Raw genomic sequence first — 18,163 nt, 5'->3', positions numbered from 1 at the left:
GCCGCGAGTTAAGACCACTGTCAGTGCGAGTATCGCTAAGTTCCTCCAAAGTATAATTGGATTAAGCCTCGAGGAGGCCATGAAAGTACAAACGAGCCGGTGGTAATTGGCTCTACCGGCGTCTTAAGGGACAGTGGTAGAAATTTCTCATTAATATACCTAAATTGGAATCATCATATCACAAGCTGTTGAATAAGCACTGAATCAAACGTACAATTACACGCCCCTTGTGCAATCTCTACTAAGTGATCGTCGGATGTCGCGACAGGTTTGACGTCAGATCGCAAACGATCATTCTGCAGCCCGCAGCGCATCGAATCCGGATTTCAAGACCTGCCGGCCAGCCTGCTGCTGGCAGTCAATCACATCGAGCAACCTTATTAGTGTCAGCGAAGTTTCGAACGTGCTTCTGGAGGCTGTAGGAGGTCCACAAAGACGGCAAGATCGAAGAAACGGAAACGGAGAACGTTTGCCATTCGGCGTTGGTGGTCCAGTCTACCGACTGAACGGGGTAGCCAAGGAACACGGTGACTTCTGGCTAACTTCTAATTGATCAGATAGAAATCGAGGAGACAGCTCCGGACCAATTTATCGAGCAATGCAAAACCCGGTCCCCTTATCGTTCGCCAATATCTCTGCAGCAGCTCGGAATGCGCGAAACGTGGAGCGGAGAGCGTGATTTACGGATCAGTGTTCTACCTGACTTACGCCGGTGACCATGAGGAACCGTTTCGATCGAAAATTCACCACTGTGATCCCGCGTGTCGCAGTATAATATACCCAGCTATTCCGATTAATTGATCATCTAATCGTGAGTAGGTATCAAACAGCATTCGCCTGGGGCAGGGAAACTCGACTCGACGAATTTCAGTACGCGACGTGTCACGGCAAAGGATTTTGGTATTGTCTCAGGCTTATCGCGACGGAGCAAACATGGTATTATATGCTTTTCCTGCCTGCTGCAGGGTATCAGACTTCGACTGATGCCGATAAAGTAATTATCCGGGCGTAACGGGCCTTCCACGTTTCGCCTGTAATTTCTAACACCTGTGGGATATTGGTAAGCTTCTCAAATTCTCTGCCCCTTTGATATCCAGGACAATAATTGTGGAGCCTGCCTCCACGACATCCTCCGATTCTTATTACGTATGTATGTAGACGAGAGACGAAATCCAGCCTCGACAGCTATTAATAACCATCGTCTGATTCTTCTCACCGACTAATCTCCAATCCCTCAAGCGATTGCGCCTTTCGTTTCGTTTCATTTCATCTCATCTTATTTCTTCCACAATCGGCTTGGCAGCATCAGGTTCTTCTCCCTGTTTCCCTTGATCCAATAAATCCTCCCCTTGCGCGTACAAGAGATCAAAGGATACTGAGGTACGACACGTACACTTACGTACATACAACGACAGTTTTCTAGCTTTGGTGCTGACGGTAAATTACACGCTATTTTCTCGTAATCGGATCCTCAGGGTATTACATTATATACCTTTGGAAAATGTGCTACCTTACCAGCTGTTGAGAAACGCGAATATTCTACGAGGCTTAATTAGCTCTCGCGGTAAGGCGATTCCACCTGTAACAGATAATTGAGATACCTCCTTAAGTTTCGAATATAAAATCAAATTTTCTTTCACTTTTGTAAATGTCCAAAGTCCGTACAGTGTAGCAGTTTGACAAATCTTTGAGGAATTATGCTTAATCGAACTGCTTTCAAAAAACAGGTAAGCCGCGTTAACGAATAATATCATGCAACGACAAGGTTTATACTTAATTGGAAAAATGTGTCCTTCAATTTGAAATCGTATGTAATTTATAACGCCGGTTTAATTGATACAGGAGTCGATGCAATTAGATACAGCAATTCAATCAACGGCCCGCAGACGAGAAACTTTCTGTCAAGATAGCTGTAGAATATATCGCTATTACGAAACCGATTTAAATATACCTGGTATCCCGAGTCATTTACATTCAAGCATAATACCCGCACCTTTGCGCGTGGCTTTCTGGTAATTGCTCGATCAACGCGTACACCGGCTTAAATAGCATTTACGACTTAATCGTTTTTAGCACCGTTGCACCGAGAGGTGGCATGTTGTAACTCGCGTAAATCTACAGGTATACATCGAACACAGCCAGTCGCTGGGCTAATGCTACGGACTCCTGACATTCTCTTTCAATTAAACCACTTCCCGCATTATTACCGGCTAATTGTTGTAGCAAATTTTCCCAGCATTTGAGTGCTCTAATTCAGAATTTGACGGCTCTCGAGTGACGGAGGTCGTTAGGACAATTAGAGATTCGAGAAACATCGGGCCGAGGCTCGGCTGTCTTGTCAGGTGCTTTGCATAATTGGCGTTAAACATCAACCCGGCATGAAGATGTTGCTCAGCTTATTAGCGCTTTGCTCCTTTCCTCATCGTAGGCTTGATTTAGGATTTGGTTTGATTGACGTTCGCCTGCATTGCGCGCATCTAATTGGCTGTGTTGGTATGTAAATCGACGGTAGTCACCACTGGGTTTGTTGATCCTTCGGATGAATAAGGATATATCGAAGAGCGCACCCGGTTAGTCAATAATAAACGCTGCGATCGTGCAATAATAATCAACAAGCACAGGTGAGAGAAAAGGAAAGAATTATTCGCAATGTTCCTCGTTCGAATATAGCATCGATAATTTACAATCTATTCGTTTTAATTGAACTCATAAATTTATTTCGCTAATCGATCGACACACACAAATTTTGCAATTTGTGCAGCAGATGCGATTGGCGGATTTTATGAAATCTCACAGTTTTCATCAACGCGTTGAGGCAATCGTGTTTTAACCCTCGGTATAAGGTACATGGCTTTTCCATTTCTATTTACTTATGGCCCCGATCGACCTCGCGCGTTCCTCCGGTGACTAGTGAAATGATGAGTGCATTCCCGTATTTCATTCCCTTGCACAACTGATCGCAGAGTAAAAACTTTTTTCCAATTTTAATGCTACTTAATAATCCTGTTTCGCAATAATAACAACATGCGTCTCTATAAATTATATGTCGAAATTAGTACGTCCGCATTGGTTTTATGAAAGATTATACTGCGTGTCTGGTCTCGAAAATGTTTTTATTTATCTTAATTATGCTTGGGAAAAATGAATGAGAGGCGAGAAATAACCCAGAAATGAACATGGATCTGCAATCTATAAAATTTCGGACTTTTAGAGTTTTTCCACTTAATGGTGTTCATTTTGTAAACGCAACCAGTCCTTTCACATTTCTTTCTCATAGTTGCGATCTTGAGTTTTTAAAATACCGGACCGATGAATTTTTTTAATTCACTTTAAACTAATTCTATGTATATCTATGTTCGCAAGATCGAAGGAGAAGAATCTGATAGCATCGATTGCATAGAAGACCTAAACAAAACAACTCACATATACGAAACCCAAGAATATCATAAAAAAGTATAAAAACGTGTGCAAAGAATTAAACCAAATGAAAATTAAGCTTGACCCATGGAAGCAATCAGTCAACTTTTATTCTGAAAAAACTGATGATTTTACCTACCCAATAACAGTAATCGTATAAAAAACACTATGACACTGCGATACATTGCAATATAAGATATATGTACCAAGCTAGAAACACAGATCTAGAAAATAGAGCAGAAATTTAAATCCACGGAAATCGAAGCCATGGGTATTCCGCAAACAAAACGTGAATGAAGATCATCCAAAAATGGCCGATTAAATAGCGAAATCAATTGACGTTGAACGCAGCCAAGGCAACATCAACGAATCACTAATACCTACAGTAAAGAAGCTCACATGTCAAGTCAAACCGCGCGCCTAAAAAACAATTTCAAATTCACTTCGATCAAAGACAGTCAAACGTATCGTGACATTACCTGCGTGCGCTTCGTAAGCACTCCTAATTATAGGCAACTGGGGATGCTAATCGACTCTGAGCAGCTCCGAGTTTCGCAGTAGCGGTTTCAAACCAAAAATCTGAAACTCGGAGCTGCTCAGGGTGTGCGAGCAGCCTGAATTGCCTATAATTACGGGTCCTTACGTTGCGGATCACGTAATTTCACTGTACGTAGGAATATAACACTCGGTTATCAACAACTTTACGAAATTTGCCGTACCTGCAGACTGTTACAGTCTGCCTTATTATACGCTACCTGCACGTCAATGACGAATGATACTAAAGATGGCGTCACAGTTTCACGAAGAAAGTGCTGCCATCTCAACAATGAACTTGAGAACTATTATCGCCGTAGCGGGAACTTTGCAGCGAATTTAAATGCATTCTTAGGATCGGATCGTACTCACCGATTAACCGAGGTAACTTAATGAGTTCATAGAATGCAAAATTAGAATTGAATTTTGTAGGAGGACGCATCTCCTGTTTAGTGACAGTGTGTCCAATCCTTTTACCGTAAATCTTTTGCATTGGTCAGAAACATATTATTAGTCTCGCTGTTCGTTTGTTAACGATATTTTTTTTATTGTTTGAAATGTACTTAGACTTGAGAAGCTGAGAAATTTCTGCTGGACGATTTGTGTTGCGGAAAAGGAGTCTTTTAGATGAGCTAGATGTTGCGCGACCTATGCCAACATGCAGGTATAATTAATTAAGCAAAACACCTTGGCTAACTTATATACTGACTAGTTCTGAATTGCGGTAACATAACATTCATTTGTAGAGACTCAGCTCGAGGCTAGGCGGTATGAAATCTTGCACCCGCCAAATAGTAACCGCGAAACCGTTTACTTGAGAAATTACACCTGTCAAACACGAGCGAATAGACCATAAACAGCAGGGGAGAAACATGAATTTGTAATAATTGAGATATTAATCAACAACATCGTGATTCATAGCTAACGAGCCGCACACCATTAGCTTGGGTCATTTGGCCTGCTCGACAACTTGATATCCACATAAATAGGTACTTATTACATGAGTAAACGAGCGTTCAAGGTTTTCTTTTCCAAGTTTTCTTTGTTTTTCCTCTTTCTCCTTCTTTCTTTCTATTCAGCATAACTTCAGGCATAGAAAATCGTTCTAGAGGCTTTGTGCAACAGCATAACTCGCTATATTATACAGTGATGATTTGTTCTTGCATGGTTGAATGGTATGATTCTCGATTAAAATCCGTTTCAAGAAATTAAAATATTGTAGTGTATAAAGAGAGTTTTGCGCAAACGTGTGAAGTTGCTTGAAGAGTCCGTGAAGAGAATGAATGAGCAAAATGTGCAATTACGATTGGATCGGCGTGAAATCGGGGGTAAGTGTATCAAGGAAGTGCGGCACATACAAGCGCTAGCAGATTGATGAGAGCTTGAAGCGGTGAAAATTGAAGAAATTGAAACAGTTGATAGCAGGCCGACCATAAGCTTTAACGAGATGATAAGGAAACAATTATTGAACAATATCAGTCTGCAGCTTCTGATATACAGCGAAAATGATAATTAAGTTGGGCGATATAACTGTTGATTCAATCTCGGGGAAATGGATGTAAATAAGAATGAAATGTGTAACCTCGGCGGGAAGAGGCTGCAGATTTGAATATTTATGCACATCGTGACCTTTACGGATCAGAGAAGTGCCGCTGCACGGTGAATACATGTGAACGAAAGGCATTGCAGCCCAGGATGATCCAATTCCAGCTGCTGCTGCCGCACCACGAACGTACAACCAAGTAGTTCATCCGCGAGAAAAAGGTTGAACACCTTTTTGCAACGTCGAGTGCATACATCTCGTGACCTTTGGAGGAGCCGCCGACTCCTCGCCTGCAGACACAGCTAAGAAAACCTCCGGGCGGCAATGCGGCGATGGAGACGAGGATGATCCAATTTCCAATGCAGAAGAGACGATGAAGCGGTTTTCCTTGGGTTGTGCAATCCCCAGTTTAAGGGAATTTGCAATTCCGCGAGATTCTCCACGCGCCGTGTTGCGAAGACGGCCGACAACCGATGGACAGGCGAATCGGTGAGCAGCAGATTTCGCGGATCGTGCATCGCGGATCTGCAGGATTCAACTGCAATAAACGCTGGGAGAGGAAAAAAAGGAAAACAGAATCGGGCGCGTTTCGCAACGCGGCAAAGTCCGCCTTATTCTGTCATATTATATAACGCGGCTTTAACCGACGACTGTGTAAATTGAACATTAACGAGCTTTGCGTTTCTCGACTAAGGATCCCGCAGTTCTTGGGGAAAAAGCTAATCACTGCACTCTGGAAATCATTCTGCACCGATCGACCTGGAGATCCACCGTCAAAAAAACGTCGACGGGGTCGGACGATCGCTCTGGAACAACGCGGTGAAAGTTCACCTAGATCCGCGGAGACTGTGCAGTGCACGCGTCAAAACGGAGTATCTCGTATGTTACGAGAGCCTGATTCGTTCTTGCTCACTGATCGTCGGCCCTCGGGCAATCGGCCACATGCCCACGCGTCCATCGATCCTTATTCATCTTCTGACACGCACGCAAGGTGCGGGTCACGCGTTAAACGCGAATTAAAAGATTTTAGCAGACATGCGCCGTGCGGTGAAACAATTACTGTCGCAAAAAAGATTATGCAACCAAGCTTTAGTAGTGGAACTGAAATTGATGGGCTAGAATTCTATTCAGAGTCTCGTCTTAGCGTGGGAGACAATTTATAAAAACTGTCAAAGTTCAGTCGTTATATAATTGCTCGTCAGAAACATTACGTATAATTCAAAAATCGCTTAAATTTACGATTTAATAAAGGATAACATGTTGTTCAATTCAGTATAATTTTATCAATACTTCGTATCGAACAGATCCGTGTATAAATTGTTTTTCATACGTGCATGAAAAGTGCGGCTTTGCGTAGCGGTTGAGCGGGCCGAAAGTAACCAGTTTCAACTCAATGTTGTAAAGATAGGTCCGCGCATGCGCAGCCCGCAATTGCCTCACTTTCGTCCCTCGGGAAGAAAAATGGGCCACACGCGTCCGGCAAAACTGCCACGCATCGCCCACCACTTTTAATTCGCTTGTTATAAAAACTATTGTACGCGACTCGGGCCAAATATTGACGATCGCCAATTTCCGACCCTTGTCACTATATACACTATTCCTCATTCCTCTACGATCTGTTGCCGATGAATTTCGAATTTCTGATCAAGAAGCAAAATCAGACGCAGCAGTACACGAGCAAAAAGTACCATTAACTTTGATAACAGAAAATGGAGCCAGTGTCTAGATGCCGAGATGAGCAAGGCAACACCCGAGTGAAGGATAAGTCGGTTGTATTCAAGTGTAAGAGAAGCCGCAGGTGAATACGGACACGTCAACGTCAGATCGTGTGAATAAAGTTACACTGACACACGTAAGCGGAGAATAGCTTCGCCAGGTTCCGGATAAATTAATGATGGCGTCGACGAGGTACCTAGGTCTATGAATAAAAAGACAGCCATGGTTAATGAAGGAATAAACAAACTCTGTAACGCATTGGATGTTACGGGAGGTGAGCAACGTCTCTTACGCAAATCCGTACGTTCTGGCATTCGGCTTTTTTCGAAAGCCCCGAAAGGAACTGCGTTTTTACTAGACGGTGGTGCATCCACGCCATTCTCATGACCCCCTCAACCTCGCTGGGTTTGGCATGCACCTTGCAGACTTAGAACCTGATCCATCAAATGGTACTCCGTCTCAATATACGATCGTTCCTGCGCTACTGCTACTGCATGGTAACCATTAGCAAGGCCCAACCCATTGTTGCCTTCACGGATTGATTGAATACCAGCAAACTGTCCAACACTTTCGTCGCATAATTAACCCGAGAACGAATGACCGGGGGACGAACGACTCTCAATAGGATTTCAAATTCCGCAACTTTCTGCACATCTTCGTCACTTTCTTTTGTTCGAACAATTCTTTTTTGGTTCTACCAACTCACCATTGAAAAAATTAACTTTCATGCACACCGTTCGCTTTCTTATTACTTATCATTTGTACGGTGAGTTATAAATATTCAAGCTCTGTTATTCGTTACGGAAACTTGAATTTATCCCTTTGTCCGCCAGTCTGCAGTCGTTTAAATGCAAAAAAAAAAATAAAACAAAAAGTTATACAATCGTTCCATGGTTGACGAACTTTTGAAATTATTTCTCTATGAGACTGGAAAATAATCACATATGTTTGAATCCCCAGTTACTTGGAAATCGATTAATCAGTGATTAAGCTATAATTTCAAACCGCCCAAATTTCCGCGTGTAAATGCCTGCAACGAACATAACTTGAGACAATGAAACCCTTGCGGAAATCAGCGAAGCGTGAGTCATTCTGCAAAATTGTAACCCTGTTAATTACAGCCTGTCCAGAAAAGCAGCTAGTTTATTAAAAGCGACATTAGGGAGTTAGAGAATACAAGGAGAAGAGCCCCGAGGCAAAAAGCAATAAGAGATCCATTAGCGCAAATGAAATGACTCAGAACGAGCTGATGGCACAAGTGGCGTCTGTGAACTCATAAATCCCGCGAATCCCTCCGGCAGGTAAGTAAATCTACCGAATAGACGTCCGTCTAGCCGGCGATCGGATACACGATTGACACGTAAGGCTCCTGTTCGCAGATCCTCGGGATCCAGGAGCGTCAAAGTCCTCTCATGCAGTTTAACGCGATCCCAAGAACGCTACCGATCAACGAGGTCAATTAAAGGTCACGTCAGATCGGACGGCTCGGGTTAAACCGGGCCGTGTTATCCAGGTGAGATTAGCCGCGGATCAAGAGCTACTTACACAGCGATCCAAGAAGAGAATCCCACCATTTGAGTAGCCTCTAATTGCCGGTTGCACACCAGAATAAAAATTCTACGACTGATCAGCAGATCGGATCTTTTGACTGCGTTTGCTGTGAATCAATCCGGGCAATTCTTTATTCCGTTCTTTTACAACGCAGTTTTCACCAGGCTTGATGCAGGTTCCTTACACCTGTTACATTTATAGGTACTCTACGGGGTTGCGACGTTCGCATTGCTGGTTTTCAGCGAAAATCTAAGAGCAAATCGTTTATACTGCAGCTTTGAAACACCGCGATTGCATTCTCCGACATTTTATATTATATCGAATATTCGAAGTGTCTATGCTCCTGGGAAGCCTCGATAGGATCCGCTGTTTTATATCCATGCAGGTTACTGCGTTTTAACGACCGTTCCAAGTAGGAAGGAACGCGATTTTTCTTCCCTCATATATACATACATATATATATATATATATATGTGTGCTCATAAAATGTGAAACAGCATGGGACCTTGTGAATAAGCAGAATTTATAGAAAATATACCGTATATGTAAAATATAGAACCAAAGATTTCGATATGTTGCTAAATAGTCATTAATCAATTATTGTACATTTTCTTCTTCCCTTCAGATTATTGGTTAAAATAACGAGGAAAAATCAGTTTAATCGTATCGTTGAATACTTTCTCTGTCTCTTGCAGGCTCTTACGAAACTTGGGACACTGGCTGTTGTTCTTACCGATAGCCAATCGATAACATTTGACACTAGAGCGGCATGACTATTCGTTACCGTATCCGCGTGCCTTCCTAGCCTCTCGTTCGTTGCCTCGCCTTGATGGCATAACACGAGCAGATCCCTGTGGGATAAAAATCCGAAAAGGACGAAGAGGACACGATCGCACAAATCGTGCAATTCTCGGTCCGATATCCATTGACTCATACGTACCTATACCGCAACTTCTGCGCAGATCGCGGGAAATTCGTCCGCCAATAAGGAACTCCGATAATTAATTTCTTGGATCAAGAGAAAAGTCTCGCAGTCATATCCGTGATTTTATACTGACAATAATTATCACGTTGCACTTCTCATCTTTCTTCTTCGGACAACGGAAAGATGCAATTTCCATCTTACCGCATCCGATGCGAATGATTAATTGCAGTCACGATCATACCGTAGTAGAATGACAACAGACGTTCGATTGGCATCGCATTCATCGAGGGTAATAATTAATTCATTATACTCACTCGTATCACGGATCTTACGTCGGAGAAATCGAACACCGACACTTTGTGCGATACTGAAATTATTCAACGAAATTACCGGCGACCATTGCCTAGTCTGCATTGTAGACAATCGAGCGTAACTTGAATAGAATAATTGAAAATAAAGGGAAAGTAATGATGAGAATTTACTGCACGTGATTCTTGGAAGAACAAAGTAAATGGGCGCGATGCCGATCGTCTCTCAGGGTGCGCCAGATCCGTGTGCAATTTCTTTAATGCAATAAAATGTCTTCATACTTTCGGGCTCCCGGATAATCACTGTACTAAACAATCGCGATTCAAGGAATTAGGAAAACGATTATCCCAAAAATCCTGAAAAGATCCCACCGGAACTTTGGTGTTCATCGGATCTTTCCCAAAATACTCACCGCGTACGTATCATTGAATTTGAGTCAGCAATCGTTGATAATATTTTGCCTGTTAAATAGAATCGTCGGTGAACCGTATGTTCTACACCATCTAGATTTACCACTATGGTAATCACTCCCTGGGTAAATGACAGCCCTGACCGATTTGTTCGTTTGCAGAAGAGCAATTGACACTTGAAAATGTACAGGCACATGCGCATTTCTCAATACGCCGCAATTAATTATCTGCAAAGTGTGAGCACATACTCTGCGTTTGACACGCTGGTCCGTTAGGAGAAAAGAGAATCATCTCGAGTCATCCGATTTGCGAAACAAGCGCAGGGCAGACGAGAAGAGAGCAAAGTATGACGAAGCTCATCAAAGCGCACCGCAACAGCGCGATTGACGATTCGCCGCATCAGAATTGTGCTTGCTTAATAACTTGACCAAGAGGATAAACAGAACAGGATCACGGACGTCGATGCATCATTGATCGATGCGACGTGACAAGTCAGCGCGCAGTATTGATCTTTATAGAGTAGATCGGATAACGAGCTGGTGGTAACAATTTCGCATGGGACGGTAATTAAAGACGCATCTCTTGTACCTCCGTTGCCCGCAACTACTCGGAGGCGAACTTTCTGGTTCACTTTCAATTGACCCGATTGAATGACCTTCGTTGAGTAAGGTATGTTCTCGACTAACCACCACGATCTGTATCACGTATCACGGCAATGACGCAATGACAGGCGCATCTTTGCCCTCCTCCAAAGCTACGGTCCCTCGAATGCCGGGTTGCTGGGACGCCGAGACGAGAGCGTCACTCGAGCCGCTCATAGTTAGGTATATAAGTTCCTCTACGATTAGCACCAAGCCATCAGACACCGCCGAGAGGAGTCCTCCTCTGGTGCATCTCGCAGATACCCAGTTCTTGTACGAACTCATCGAGAGAGTTCGCCGGCTGATTTACCGTGAAATTTAGTGCCCGCGGCACCAAAGAACACCATGAAAACCGTACGTCAACCATAGTTAACCAGTGCGTCGTCACCAGTCAGAAACAGATCCGGGGGTTTCGGTTGGGTTCTCCGGGTTCGTTTCAACGAATGGCATAAATCCGCGTCAGAATACACATCGCGATCACAATGCATATTTTAGCCAATAAATCAATCCCGCGACCACTGTCGACGTTCGTCATCCTCCGCGTATCTTCGCTCGTCGTACAGCATCACCATTTGTTGAGCCGTCAGTGGTACTCCGGTGATTGATTTGCGGGCTAAGGTCGCTTTGCACCGATCGGAACTCGCAGCCTCAATAACGAACTGTACCTCTGTTTTCTCGCAAACTAATTGAATAAATAAAGCATTCGGCAATGATTACATCGTCAATCAGATCCCAGGATTCTAATCGTCGGGATTCATACACCGTTCAATTGTCACCCAAATTTGGATCACAGTTTTCTTACAATCAATGAAATCGACGAAACGGTATTCGTTGCGAGTGCCGAAACTGCCTGACGAAATTTCTAAAAAATGATCAGACCTTGTCCATCATCCCTCAGATCACGTCGGTTGCGCTACTCGCGCTAATCGGTACCTGCTACACCGCGCGTCTCGAAAACACTTACCTACCACCGGGCGGCGCGTCAGGTTCCGGTGGCGCAGGGTTCATTCAAGCACCAAATCGAGGAACATCCGGAGGATCGGGTGGTCCAGGAGGAAATGGCGCCGGTGGAAGTGGGGGCGGTAACAGATTTGCCGGAAGCGGTGGAGGACGTCCTGGTGGCAACGCTGGCGGTGGTGGAGGCGGCGGATACGGCGGTGGTAAGTGTTCCGAATTCTGTCTAATTATAAAACAGTCTTGGAATAATGAACTTGCAAGTTGATGTTTCGAGCATCGACCAGAAATAACGGTCCAACAGTATAACAGATCGAGTTTCAACGTGATTTAACGAGTCTTTATTTTTCGCAGGAAGTGGTAGCGGCGGCGGCGGTGGCTCCGGAGGGGGTGGAGGCGGAGGTCGTGGTACTGGATCAGGTGGCGGTGGCGGCGGTGGGGCTGGAAGTGGTGGGGAAGTCGGGATTAATTCGTTCCAGAACGAGAACAACGGGGATGGAAGCTATCAGTTCAGCTACGAAACGGCGAATGGAATAAGTGTCCAAGAATCTGGCCAGCTTCAGGGTTAGTAGATAAATCGAACGGTCCCGAATCCGGACCATCTCACGGTCTGTGGCGATTAACGGCAACGTAACAATTTAAATTGCTTCGAGACCGACTGTGAAACTATTTGGCAAAATTTTGAAACCTGGTTGCAGGTGAGGCCGAGTCGGTGAGCGGATCATTTTCTTTCACCGGTGACGACGGAGCCCAATATACCGTGACGTACACCGCTGACGCAGACGGTTTTCACCCTGAGGGTGCGCATCTTCCAACGGCGCCGCCAATACCGCCAGAAATTCAACGCGGTATCGAATTGTCGTTAGCTGCAGAAGCTCGAGGCGAGAATCAGGACGGTGGTGACGGAGGCGGAAACAGCGGCGGTGGTGGTGGTGGTGGTGGTGGGGGTGGTGAGAAAGATTCCATGTATAATAAACTTAGCCAGAGGCATGTGAGATCCGCATTTTCCCGCTGGAGTAAATCATCGCTCAAACCATCTTGAAATTCATTTTTGAATGATTGCTTTCAGGCGGTGGTTCAGGTCGTGGAGGCGGATCCGGAAACGGTGGAGGCGGTGGTGGAGGCAGTGGACCCAACTCTTTGTACCAGGGGCCAAACTCTTACCAGGCAAGCCCCAACGGTGGATACAAATATTAGAATCGACCCTCGTGTTACATTATATCGGCTACAGCCTACGCACTTACATTTCAGTCATCGGTGTTTCTTCGTCTTGACTTTACGTATAACTTCAATCTTGCTTTTAAACAGCAGACTTATGTACATAATATAATATAACGTATTTGCTACTTTTTTTATTTATAGAAAACGCGTCGACTTGGTTATTTCAAAAAATATATCCCCGTCCTGTTCCTAAATCGTGTTTCAAACATGATAGGTTTACATTCACGATTTGAGCTTGCGTAATTATGCGATGTAATCGCGACTCTGATGCAGTTCAAGGATGTGCATAATATCATTGCGGTAAAAAATCGATTCGGTGACAATCATATTTTCACAATTGCGAACAAATACGTAATAATCACGGAATATCAGAAATAACCATACTGATACATATAACTCTTTGTTCACATGCAACGGAAATACAATTGTTGAATACTGTCGAATGACCCAATTTTTTATCGTGTAACATTTCTTTAATCATTATTGCTCTTACTGGTTGGAAATGAAAATGAAGCGCAGGAAACGTAAGGTGGATAATTATGCTGTTTTGTCAACAAAAACAATGGGGAAGGATTCACCAATCGATGTTTCAAGTGATTTTTTTTTTCATTTTAAATACTCGTACTTGTTATTAACACCTTCATTGGGTAACCGGTTTATAATATTTCTTGGTAACATTCCTCATCCAAGGAACAAACTGGGACACGTCAGTGTAAAATGCTGGTACCATTTTTTTGGCGCATCCAACCCCCCAGGATACGATACCGGCCAAAGAATTACCTATAATTGTAAAAAATTCAAATGTCATTCAGTCTCCGAGCGCCGAGTCAAAGGCCTATGTTTTTTTTTTTTTTTTCATATGTCATCCTTACTGCTGTTGTTGTCATCACCATTTCCGTTTATTAGTTTTCACCGAAAATTTTCGAGCTACTCACCTATCGTTATAGGACCACCACTGTCTCCCTGACAGGCGTCTCGGCCCCCTTGTAAGTACGCGGCGCAAAAATGCGTGTCGCTAACTTGCAGCGCTTTCGTAACATTGTCAAGAAGCTTTATGCACTGATCATGATCGAGCACAGTCACCCAGACCTGTCTCATTTTCTTAGACATAGTCTCATCGCCCTCCGCAACGACACCGAAACCTGAAACGAGGGCCAGAGTCGATGGTCTGGGGCTTTTTGTCCGCACTGGAATAGGTGCTACTGTTGGACCGAATACGATGTTTGAAGCTGTCATCAGCATCGCGATATCGTGGGTCATTGCCCACTCAATACCATTGAATCTGTATACCAAGTAGAGGTCGGTGTTCGTATCATAGGAATAGCCGTAAATTCATTTATCCCATAAAATGTTTTTAGTTTGAAGGTAAACATAAAAAATGGAAAAATTCACTCACTCGTTGTGGATAACGGTCCTTGAAACGCTATACCACACCGCACCCTCGTCATTATCGATGTCGTCTGACCCTGCTCGGATGAGCGTCTCGTTAACAGCTACTCGAGCGATGCAGTGAGCTGCTGTCACCACCCAACGACGAGTAATGATGGAACCTCCGCAGCCAGGAATCGTGAATTTAGGAGTTTTGCGGTAAATCAATATCTAAAGAACCGATTTTAATGCTCAAGTATCTGGATGGTATGACCGGAATTTTCAGCCCTGATGGCTTCGCGCTCTCTATTGTAGCAAGACTGTGCCGAATCACTTCACCCCGAAGTCACGTAACGTTTGTATGACAATGCAAAGAACCAAGAAGCATCAAAAAGGATGGATAAGAGGTACTAAACGAAGGACAGTTTTGATAAAAGCTTACACCTCATGGAATGATATAAGGTAATTCTCAGTCTTTGTGAGGATCATCGCGACTTCGTCATCGATACGTAACTGACTTTATTAATGTTTCTGTAACTTACTTGAAAGGGACGATTAGTAATCGATGCAACTTGTCCACCAACGATCCTCACCTCCAATCCCTGAAAACCAGAAGCTAACGTTCCAACACTGTTCAGAACGAGATGTAGTAACAGTAGCATTTTAAAACGTGCTAAAAAGAACTGCTAAGGAAATTGAAATGGTACTTTATAGCACGAACGTACATGGCAATTGACTTATAGCACGGAGCGCGTTATCGTACCGCGCGTTTTGTACGCTATGCATTGACGAATCGGATCGTCAGCAGCCGTACCAAATACTTATTAACCATACGTACATTGCGTACATATCAACCGTCGCCTGTACCTGGTAGTATAATTTATTAACTCCCGATTATCGCCTATATCTTATAATACGTTTTACACTTTCTCAGAACCATAAACGCTACGTAGTTAACACTTTTAATAAATTTCGCCGAATTCCGAAGCATCCATTGCTTGATACAGCTTAAACCGTACCAGACACTATCGTTCGATTGGATGATATCGTTATAATTACACATAACTTAAGGATAAAACAGTAAACCAATGAACTATAAAAAAAGCATCATTTTGGTCACTCACATCATCCAATAAAAGGCTTCACCAACTTTTATTCTATTTGTTTACTAACGAACAATAATTAGCGCACCAAGAATCGCCTGTCATTACCATTCAGACTTTTTGACCCCTAGAAGTTTTGCAATTAGGAGCTTCGATACCCGCTTGACAAGACTATTAACGAGACTTCACATGTATTTTATTAATTACATTATACTCGGTTACTGTCTTGGTCCTCAGCCCACCTTTTCACTCGTCCACCGGGGCAGAGTTCATATTTTCCAAAATCCAATCAAAGTAATATGACACGTCCGTGTAAATACCGGGCATCATTACTTGCCCACAGCCAAAACCCCAGGACACTACACCCGCCAAAACATTGCCTGGAGGAAATATCCATATTGATTTTTTTTTTTTGTAATCAGACCTCACGGAAGAAAGTTTTCAAACGCCTACTACCAAGGAGTCAAAAATTTTAAGTTACTACTAATTACGAGTCAAAAAGCCAATAAGAATTAATCAAATTTGTTACTGCGATATTACTCTTGACTAACGCGAGGTGGCAAAACACGAGGTAATAGTAAAAACTGTTATACGAAAAAGTCTTCAATCTTAATTCCCAAGGCGCGATAAGCGATGGGAAGTCGATGGGTAGACGATCGAGCTTCTTTTACACGCCTCGATTTGACATTCACATTATGATTCTGAATCAGGAAGGACCAATATTCTATATACAATAGTACTCACTAATCGTAAGCGGACCACCGCTATCTCCCTGGCATGAATCCTTTCCCCCGTTCAAAACTCCTGCGCAAAAACTCCCGTTTGATAATACCAATTGGGGCTCGGCGTTCTTCAGTAAGGATCTGCACGCATTCCTCTCAATCACTTTACCACCAACGGCCATCAGGTAATTTGACGTTACGCTCTTGTCAATATTCGTCACACCGAATCCCGAAACCACAGTCTCATCGCTTGGCTGCGGTGAAACACGATTTAAAGGCACCGGTTGCACCCTGGAACTGTATTCTATAGCATTTATCGTCCTCAATAGAGCGATATCATTTTCCATCGTCACCTCGTTAGAAATAAAGCTGTAAAAACGATTTTTATAATATTACAGATATAGATTTATTTAAACTTGTTTAGAAGGATTAAACATTACCACTTTTTCACTAATATTTTATTATACTTTTCTACAAGCTGACTAAATGCAATGCGAAATTTGTGGCATTTTTTTGAATCTCGTATATTAAATTATTAAAAATTTTCGTTGCAGTATCCAGATTAAATTAAACATTTTACGATACAGTAGCGAGGCTTACTTTTCATGTAGAACAACCGTATCGATTGCATAAGTAAGCTGATCGATTCCTCCAATTTTCGAAGATCCAACCGCAACAGTAATTTGTTTTGCAGATAAACCATAAACGCAATGGGCAGCCGTTATAATCCAACGTTCAGATATTATCACTGCGCCACATTTTTCATGGTTATCAACAAGCAACAATGCCTAGACAAACGGAATAGTTAATAAAAATAAAAATGAAGCAAAATTAATACGTCGTATACAAGAAATCACAAATCCGTATCTTCCAATAATCATTTCCAATTTTTAACATTTCAAAATGTCTACTGAATCTGTGTATACCACGTTAGATTATGTATGTTCCATTAATAATTATTCATGATAATTCAAATTTAAAATTCCAAAAACTCGCCATTATCGTACTTAAATTAGATAAAAATCGTAACAGCTACAACATCGTCAAAGTTGATTAATAACAATGGTTGCAGTGTTGGTCAAAATGAATAATCGCGTCTTCGGTCTTGACCGGTATATTCAATTTTACATGTCCCTTAAGATTTTAACAGCAGATAGATCTTCGTCATCGAAATTGTTGGAATTTGAAAAATCCTAAAACACTTCCACATCAAATCCGCGGATCTGATTTCGTGACGTGTGGAATAATAAAAGCAAGAAAACGTTAAGTCCGTAAACTCCAGTTTGACCAAATTTCTTAAAAGTAGCTCTAAAAACAATACACCTCGTAGTAGAGTCCATATCAGTTAGTGTGAACTTACCTGAAACGGTCGATCAGTAATCGGCATGCAATACCCGCCTATAACTCTTTGCGAACTGATACACTCCTGTAAATCATCGGCTTCGAGGAAGCTCGACGTTACGTCAAGTAACGAAATGATAACTGATAGAACCATACGTTTCAGTGCCATCATTTTTGGATACTGTCAAGCTTATACTATTTATTATAACTGCACCATCCGGAGCAATCGTGAAATGCAAACATAATAGTTCATGCCAAATTGTTATACCTTGAAATTGCACACGCTCACCGGATTGTAATGAAACACCATCACCGAAAATAATTCAATTATAATACTTACTGATAAGCTATACTTGCAGTCGTATAAAACACGAGTTACTGAGACTTACTTTAAGATTTACCTATATA

At 42.7% G+C, this 18,163-nt stretch overlaps 2 protein-coding genes across 2 annotated transcripts; one reads left to right on the top strand and one right to left on the bottom strand.

Moving 5' to 3' along the window:
- Nucleotides 1-11,243: 11,243 nt before the first annotated feature.
- Nucleotides 11,244-13,658, top strand: LOC124224835 (pupal cuticle protein 20). The gene is made up of 5 exons (XM_046637041.2): nt 11,244-11,400; nt 11,945-12,206; nt 12,355-12,564; nt 12,699-12,950; nt 13,070-13,658. Exons 1-5 carry the CDS (start codon nt 11,392-11,394, stop codon nt 13,195-13,197), a joined length of 861 nt encoding a protein of 286 aa, XP_046492997.1. The 5' UTR covers nt 11,244-11,391; the 3' UTR covers nt 13,198-13,658.
- Nucleotides 13,592-17,995, bottom strand: LOC124210858 (transmembrane protease serine 9-like). The gene is made up of 8 exons (XM_046609311.2): nt 17,775-17,995; nt 17,015-17,202; nt 16,437-16,783; nt 15,942-16,072; nt 15,132-15,275; nt 14,618-14,820; nt 14,157-14,503; nt 13,592-14,001 (listed from the first exon to the last, which is right to left on the bottom strand). Exons 1-8 carry the CDS (start codon nt 17,925-17,927, stop codon nt 13,862-13,864), a joined length of 1,653 nt encoding a protein of 550 aa, XP_046465267.2. The 5' UTR covers nt 17,928-17,995; the 3' UTR covers nt 13,592-13,861.
- Between the last annotated feature and the right edge of the window lie 168 nt (nt 17,996-18,163).

The sequence above is a fragment of the Neodiprion pinetum genome, chromosome 1 (assembly GCF_021155775.2).
Source record: "Neodiprion pinetum isolate iyNeoPine1 chromosome 1, iyNeoPine1.2, whole genome shotgun sequence".
Lineage (NCBI taxonomy): Eukaryota > Metazoa > Arthropoda > Insecta > Hymenoptera > Diprionidae > Neodiprion > Neodiprion pinetum.
This window is presented reverse-complemented; position numbering and strand designations above follow the sequence as displayed.